Source organism: Vicia villosa, linkage group LG4 (assembly GCF_029867415.1).
Source record: "Vicia villosa cultivar HV-30 ecotype Madison, WI linkage group LG4, Vvil1.0, whole genome shotgun sequence".
In the NCBI taxonomy this organism is placed as follows: Eukaryota; Viridiplantae; Streptophyta; class Magnoliopsida; order Fabales; family Fabaceae; genus Vicia; species Vicia villosa.
In genome coordinates, this window is record NC_081183.1 from 152381226 (window position 1) to 152390197 (window position 8972).

At 30.8% G+C, this 8972-nt stretch overlaps 1 protein-coding gene across 1 annotated transcript; it reads right to left on the minus strand.

Annotated features, from left to right (window-relative positions):
* Positions 1 to 1732: 1732 nt before the first annotated feature.
* LOC131599967 (alkaline ceramidase TOD1) lies at positions 1733 to 4276 on the minus strand. The gene is made up of 4 exons (XM_058872204.1): positions 3935 to 4276; positions 3650 to 3856; positions 2765 to 3325; positions 1733 to 2384 (listed from the first exon to the last, which is right to left on the minus strand). Exons 1-4 carry the CDS (start codon positions 4185 to 4187, stop codon positions 2026 to 2028), a joined length of 1380 nt encoding a protein of 459 aa, XP_058728187.1. The 5' UTR covers positions 4188 to 4276; the 3' UTR covers positions 1733 to 2025.
* Between the last annotated feature and the right edge of the window lie 4696 nt (positions 4277 to 8972).

The window sequence follows — 8972 nt, forward strand, 5'->3', positions numbered from 1 at the left end:
GAAAAATTTAACAATAAAGAAGATGGAGAGAGATAGTAGTGTTGATAACGGTCTCTTTGCCAGCAAGAGAAGATGTTTATAATAAGTCTATCATTTTAACGATAATAATATTCTATCAATTTCTCTTCTCATCTGCAGAGTAATAAGACTTGTTTGTAGTATATTTTTTAATGAATCATGTGTTTCCAATTTTCAGCCCTTTCATATAAGGGATTGTAGACATATTTTTATCACATTTTTATCACATTTTTTTATTATTAACGGCAAGATATTTTGTAGATAGGTTGGAGAGATAAATGGAGAATAGATAGGGTGTAATTGTGTGTGGAAAGATACAATTTATTTTTTATATTTTAAAATAAATCTAATCCATCAATTAGATCTAACGGTATCTTTTTAATGAATCACCGGTGAGGGACTTAATTGAATCCTCACCTTAGAATTCACCATTAATTTATCATTGTTATTATTAATTTATTATTGGGTAATAGTAACGAGTGTCCAGAGACACTGGTTAAGAGTTTTAAATCGTATATTTTGTTTATTAAATACTTTTATTAAATGTAATGAAAATTAAAATAATTGACTATCGTAAAAAATAAAATATATATTTTTCTTGAAAACACTTGTATATTGTAAGTTTAAATAAATAATTTATTTAAAAAATATTTTTTATATTTGAAATCTTTAACCAGTATCCCTGAAGCACTCATTAGCATGACCCTTTATTATTATTATTATTATTATTATTATTATTATTATTATTATTATTATTATTATTATTATTATTATTATTATTATTATTATTATTATTATTAGTATTATTATCATCTTAAAAGATTTTGAATTTTAAATTACTGGAGGCGTTTTTGAGCTATTTTAGGCTATTGAAATACTTGAATGTTTAAGTTTAATTCATTAATCAAAAAATATATTTATATTTATTTTTGGTTAAATAAAATGAATTAACATATATAATGTATGATAAAAGAAAAAAAAAAAAAGGAAAACTATAATAAAGATTAATGTGTCAAGTCAATGACGAAAATTATATCTCGTACCCCTATCATTATTCCTCTACCCCTACATTTTTTAAAATATTACAATTCTATTCTTTTAATTTATAAAATAATTTTATTATTTAATATTTACCATTTCACATCTCTATTAAAGTGTATCGGATAACTTGCAATCACGTTTTTCTGTTTGTAATTTTTCTTCACCGAATAACTTGCAGTTAATTATTTCAATTAAGAACTATTTTTGAAAAAAATTTAAATTAGAGACTAAAAACAAAAATACGTTAATTTATTAATATATATATATTTTTTGAGATTCAACCCTAGTGACATAGGCAAATTAAATATTAACTCTTAAATTATTTATTTTTTTCTTAAACAATAAAATACATATATATTTCAATAAAAAATTATACAAAATGTATATAACTTTTTTTAGTATAGACAATTTTCTAAATAAAAAATTATACGAAAATTGAAAAAACACAACCATGTAATTAATGAAAATGTTGTTTTATTTTATATTTTACAATAGCATGATTGATTGTTCAAACTTTGAAGACAAGTTTTACTATAACACTTCTTTTACTCTCTTTTTCCAATTGCTTTCTCCGTTCTAAGCTACGTATAGATTACGTAACTTTTCATTTATCAATAATCACATCATTCTCATAATAATTCTTTTGTTTTTTTCTTACCTTGGAACAACATCAACAATTTAAAAGTAAAAGAAAATGAAGCAAAGAAGATTCGTAAAGGAATAAATACAACAAAAAAGACGAATTAAGGAAGGAAACATTCCTGCTAACCTCTAACAGGTTGTCAGTTTTCCACTATTTAATTTAAAAAATTATGTTTTTGTCTTCATTTAAAAAATACACATGCAATTTAGTAGAAACTCTTCAATTAATGAATGAATAAAAAACTAATACTATAAGGTTTTTTATCTTTAATTTTTTGTTTTTACTTATGATCTACTCTTGTCTTGAGCAAGATGCATCAATTATCAATCATTGGATTCACCACCCCACATTGTTGAAAGATATTTGTGGCACCCACCACAACAGCTACCATTGTTAACATACAAATCTGCCTCTGCCCTTTTTGTTCTTCTTAAACTAGACACTTTCTTTAAATTGGTCCCATCACTACTCTTTACATTGTGCCTATACTCAATTGCCACTTGTTCAAATACTTCAACCTCAAACATGTTTAACTTCAGTTTGGGATTCATGTGATCCCTAACAAAAGCAAATGGTAATTGATCTCTTGGATTGAATGCTTCTAACTCATTGAACATTAGACAAGAAAATAGGTTGTTTTTTACTCCATGTTTCCTCAATATCAATGCACTATCCGGTACATCTGCCAAAATAACCGACATTTCGACATCGTTAATAATTTTTTTAAAATTGATAAATTGAATGTAAACAGATTATCTAAAATTGGATGCATCTTTATTTAAAGGTGTCAGTGTTACATAGATGTGTCATCATCTGAAATTGGACACGCTTTTATTCAGAGAAGTTAGTGCAACATAGATGTATCCTCCTCAGAAGCTAGACACGTGCAGAGGTGTCAATGCTACATAAATATATTATCATTGAAAGGTGGACACATATTTGTTCAGAAGTGTCTTAGTCACGTGATATCATAAAATTTTCAATCGACCCTTAACATGCATGGTTTTATATTTTCATTGTTAAAGTGCAATTTAGGTGTTAAAAATTTGAACGAGAAGTTACCTGATGGATAGGGTTTCTTGCTAGGACTCCATGGTTGCAATCCATTTTGACAATAAGTCTCCATTTGCATCTTCAAACCATTAACATCCCACCATTTCTTCCACCTAGCAGTAGCCATAGCTTCTTCCATTGTATGAACATAAAAAGGGTGTTTTGAAATAGCCATATCTACATTCTCCTTTACAACAAGTGAATGAATCAACAACAAAGGATCAACCATGAGTTGCAACTTTGCATCTACCCAAATGCTGAATTGTGCATTTGGAAATAACCTATGAACCAAAAATTTTGGTATAATCCCATTCATTGCTGGATTCTCATACAAACCATCTTTTCCAACTTTCACAATCCTCCACACGCCTATCTTGTATTCATCTGATTCAATTGAAATCAATTTGTGATGTTCTAAACCTTTGAGAGTAACATCATCGACAAACATGACGAAACACACCATGTCTGATGTTTTGGATCCAAGTCCCTTTGGTTGTCTTATTTTGTCATGATCATTGAATATTGCTGAAACTACCACTACATTGTCACACTTTTCCATTGCAATTTGGTCTGCATTTGCAAATTACTATCTTAAATAATTGTTAAATTTCATTAACCATAATTCTATACAATATCAACTATCATGATCAAGGTTTCAAAAAACCGCGAAATCAACCATGACAAAATAGTATTAGAAGGTGCCGATACAGATACCACTATTCATTGATTTTATAAAAAAATGAAAAAAATCATGGTATCATACCACAATAACCAGCAATCAGTGTCACAATACATGTACAGATAGAAATTACGAAATTTTTTACTGCGACTGTTTTTTAAAACCTTGATCATGATTGAGTTGAGATCTAAACAAATGATTCATGAAAAACTAACCAGAATTACTGATTGGAAAATCCTTGAGAAATCCACATGGAATTTCAATGCTATCATTCTGATGATTAAAATAAGAAAACCTTGCAAGAGTACTAAGATTTCCACCAAAACTATCAGCATTATTACCCTTCATATACCGCAAACCACCACCATAACCTCGAGAATTCTTCCGAGAATTCTCGATTTCATCGACAACATCCCAATAATCTGAACACATAATCCACAACCCATTAACAAAAAGTTATGATTTTGATGATAAAATCATAAAGGGTCATTGTAAATTACCTGAAAAGAAAACAGGGGAAGAACACGTGGAACGGGTAGTCGAAACGGCGTATTTGTGTTCACCATAGGAAGAAGGGTAATTGAAGAGAGAATTGAGGATTGGATCTGAAGGGGATGATCTGAAGAAGCATTTGGATTGGGAGAGAGTGGTGTAAAGAGCAAGAAAGAGAGTGGTGAAGAGGTAGAAAAGTGAAAAACAGAGGAGTTTTGATTTGAGAATGAGAGGTTTGGAAGTTGTTATTAGTTTCACCATAATGATGTGATAAAAAAGTGATTATTTTTTGGGATTTGTGTGCCATGGAATTGGGTTGGGATTTTGCTTTTTTGTGAAGTGAAAAATGTGATTTTGGTGATTTTGTTGATGAATGTGCCATTATGAGAGACGGTTACTTGTCAATTTCGTTACCGATATAAAATTTGTTCTTATCTATGTGGCATTTCATGTGAGAAACTTCATAAAAAAAAATAAACTAGTAAATTCATTTTTTGTAAAGATTATAGTACCATATAAAATTTAGGTGGATATATAATAGTATTATAATAGAAAGAATGCATTTGTTTAGTAGAAAGAATGTAATTATAATAGAAAAAATATAATTGTTTCGAAACTTCTCTCTAATCAAATGGAAATCTATCTCTAGATTTTGGGTTGTCTCGTAGAACATAAAGTTATGAGTTATGTGCAATACACTTTAATTATCACATGTAAAAAAATTTGAGCATGTTATGCTAATATGGAGTATCTAGAGCCGGTCTTATGCAAGTGCAATAAGGGTCTTAACACATGCCTCAAATTTCAAATTTATATTATATAAGATAAAGGATAAAAATGTCTATTACAAGTAGGGGTGGTAAATGGACATGCCCGTCCCGTTTAGGTTCGTCTTGCAAAAAAATGGAGCGGGACGGGGTAAGGCGAGCATATTTGAAAGTGCGAGTCTAAAATCTTGCCCCGTCCCGCAAAAAAGTGAGGGCGGGCGGAAAAAACCCGCAGACATTGAACTTTTTAGGCCTAAAAATAGTAAAATTGTATGAAAAAGCTCATGCCCGAAAAAGCCCGCAAAACAACGGGACGGGTCGGACACATTAAAGAGAGCGAGCCTAAAACCTTGTCCCGTCCCGCGAAAAAGTGCAGACAAAATGGGCTTTCTCCGCGGGGCGAGCCCGTTTTGTCACCCCTAATTACAAGACATGTTAGCCAAGCGGTAGGAGAACAGGGCATTTTCCAAAATGGCTATATTATGGTCTCGGGTATCGATTCTAGGTAATGTATTTTCTAATTTTCGTTGGTTATTTAGAGAGAAATAAGTTGTAATATTTAAAATTTATGATTAATTAAAAAAACACTTTTACTTTTAAAACGTCTATGTTAACAGACATGAAAAATAAGAAGATGAATATAGATACCCAGCAGAAATAAAATAATCAATGAAAATAAAAAGATCACAGTTAGAGATTGTGCATTGGAGATTTATACATGTATGACCTAGTCATTTGGCCTACTCTTGTCAACAAGAGTTTCCTCTCGAGAGTCTCACTTAAAAGAGACTCAAGTTTTTCACAAGTTATGCCCACGAACCTTCATACAACCACAATATATTTTACACTAATTAACCTCCAAAACAAACAAGAGATTTTACGCAAAGCTGAGCTTAAAACCAAACAAGAGGATTTACCAAGTTAAAGCTAAAAACCAAACAAAGATTTTAAGATATGACAAGCTCAAGAACTTACAACCAAGATTTTATCAGGTTTAACTTAGAAGAAATACAATCCACAAGAGAATTACACTCTTGAATAAATAAAATAAAACACAACACCTATTACAACAAAACTCTCACAAAGAATTTTTAGTCTTTTTCCAATATGACAATTTTTGTGAAAAAACAATTTTTGAACAAAGAAAGTAGAAGAAGAAGAAGAGAGATTTTCATTCAGAAATTTATTATGTTTTAAAATGAAGACATTTACCATAACTCTTTTAAGTGCTCTGTAACAACCACAAGACATTCACCATTCCTTGATCAAATCCCACAACTTTTTATTTTCATAAAAGTTTGCATTAGTTTATGATGAATGAACAACAATATTGAAACCTTCTAAAATATATAAAACAGATGTTTTATACCTGTTAGCTATGATCACTTCACCATACAAAAAATCCAACATTTCATATTCAACTCTAATGTAATATCCTAAATTCTCAAACATGCTTATGGATAACAAATATTACCCGAGTTCTGGAACATACCTTGTAATATGAAAAAGGAAATTCACAATCATCGAACATTTTAAATCTGATCGTACCAATGCCATAAACCTTATAAGATTGATTGTCACCAAGAAGAACTTATCCACCTTGCTCAAGCTTCCAAGTTACAAAGTATTTGTTACTCTGACACATGTGATAACAATAACTTGAGTCCATAAACAATCCTTTTAAGTCTCCAAACTCGACACCACTAATGCACCAACATTCTCATGAATATCCACATCTGAGCCAACTACAATATGAACATAATCATCAGTGTCCCTCCTCTCAGGGAAATCTTTGACTTTTGAAAATTCTTTGGATCTCATAGTCGTGTGAAATTCATCCAACTTAATAGTACTTTCATTATCATAAATAGGGGCATCCTTATAGTGCTCAAAGGATATGGGTAATGAGCTCAACGAAAGTAAACTTTTTTCTTATCTTCAATCTTCACTTTAATATTCTCAAGATCATCAAAAAATTTATGATATTTTGTTAACTGCTCCCCTATAAACTTATTCTCTACCATTTGGAATGAGTAAAGTTGTTGTTTCAAACACAACTTATGAGACAAAGACTTAATCATATATAATGATTTAAGTTTTTACAACTTCAAAGTCACAGTCTTATTTTTGGTGACTTCCTTGAAATTCCCAAGGCACAAGACAATGACACTCCTGAGCTTATTCACCATTTAAGTCTTTTCTGCTTTTGTTAGGCCTTGAGGCATTAATGCATCAATCTTCAACGCTTCAATACACTTCATCTGAGTTAATATTTCTTGCATCTTCAATTTCCACAATAAAAAATTAATATCTCAAGAAAAATTCTCGATCTCCCATTTACTCATGGTGCTCACTTGTAAAGAATGTCCCTTTTCCCCACGGTGGACGCCACTTGTTGTGAAAAACTAGTAGAATAACTCAAAGCAATTAAGATGAATTATTGAGAGTTTAGAAACACCAAAAGAATTGATGTGTGAGGATAAAGAACAATGACAACAAAAATAAATAGCCTAAATCAACACAATAAGCTTCTAGAAGTGAAACTAAAACCATAACAAGACAAAAGAAGATAAAAGACGAGAACACAATAACTTGTTTACTTTGTTTGACCAAATGATCTACTCTCGGGGAGAGAGAAGCTCTCTGAATCAATATACTTTCAAAAGTTGTTATAGGAGATTATAAATGAGTTATAAGAAAAAGTCTTTGGAGTTCCCATAAACCAAACCCTATTTTTAACCAAGTTTTTCTCAATCTCTCCAACTCTCAATATATGAATCAAATAAGTCCAAAGTGTTTGGTATATGGGAACTCCAAAGAATTTTTCCTCTAAAGATTTCCCAAATTCCAAGAACTCTAAATAATTTTAACCTTTTCTCTCTAAGTTTACCAAGGATTCATAACTCTTATCTATCACCTGATAAACTCCTGAAAGTTGTAAAGACAAGAATAGTAGTGACACATATTTATAACAATTGCAATCCAACGGATCCTTAATGGGCCTAAACTATAACTCATTAAATGTTTGAATGAACCTTCTTCCTTAATCAAATATATTGTTACACTTCTCATACATGTTGCTTCGGTTCATCTGATTATAAAAAGCCATGCCTAATTCGAATTATAAGAGGTTTTGAAAAAATTGTGCATCTCTGATTTGAATCAACCTAAGATTTAACTCCAATCAATTCCAAAAGCCCCTTTCTATTTCGAATCATTACTCCTTCTGATTCGAATCAAACCTTTTCAGTTCTAAATTTTTTAAAACTTGCGCCTTTTCATATTTGAATTATTTTTAATCATTACATATTCATTACATCCACTCATCACACATTCCATTAATTCTAAAACATTTTTATCTCATGTTTCAACACCATAACTCATCTTATTTCAAAACTAAGTCATTCCTAAAAACATTTTATCTCTCAACACATCTCATACTTATGTCTCCTAAATAATCTCATACCCATTTAGAATTTCTCATTCATCTCAACATTTAACCTCCATAATTCACTCCATCTTCATCAATAATCAAGGAAGGACCATAAGAGAAACAAAGAGGCAAACATACAATTCCATCATTGACTCTTCCTGAGGTTCCAAAGGGTAAACGCACTAAGGTCAAACTTCCCAAAGATTGTCCCAGGTCAAGGATCAAGATAGTTGTTTCGGGTAATCCTTCATCTACTTCTAGATCCTTATATTCTTCCCAAAATATAGCTTATTTAGTTCATGAAGTAACCCACTTGATTTTTGAAGAAGATCATAAGAAATATATTGAGTACTTCATGAACAAACCTCATGAAGTTGGATACTTTGTCACTAAGTAAGATGAAGTAGCATTGGAAATGGATTTCATGAAGCTTTTGCTTTTTGAAAACCATGGTCTGTTGAAATTTCTAGCATTGAGCAAGAAGTTTAACCCTAACCACATCAAGAAATTCTAATGCAAGGTTAAGGTCCATTCAAGTGGTCTTGAATGTCAGTTTCATGGGAGAATGGTATCTTTCTCTCATGATGATTATCGTAATCATTTTGGTCTTCAATAAAGGGAATGAAAGTCGATTAATCGAATGCTCAAGGTCTCAGGCATGCAGAGTCCGTTAAATCAATTTCTAAGTCTTTGTTTAAGATTATTTAGATACTACAAGCTTTTGTATTAGCCATATGAAGTGTGAAATGAGAATTCTTCACCGTGTCACTGTCAAAATTCTCTACAGTAAAGCAAAGAATTAGGGAAGAATTAATGACACTGATGTCAAATTGATGAGATATAACG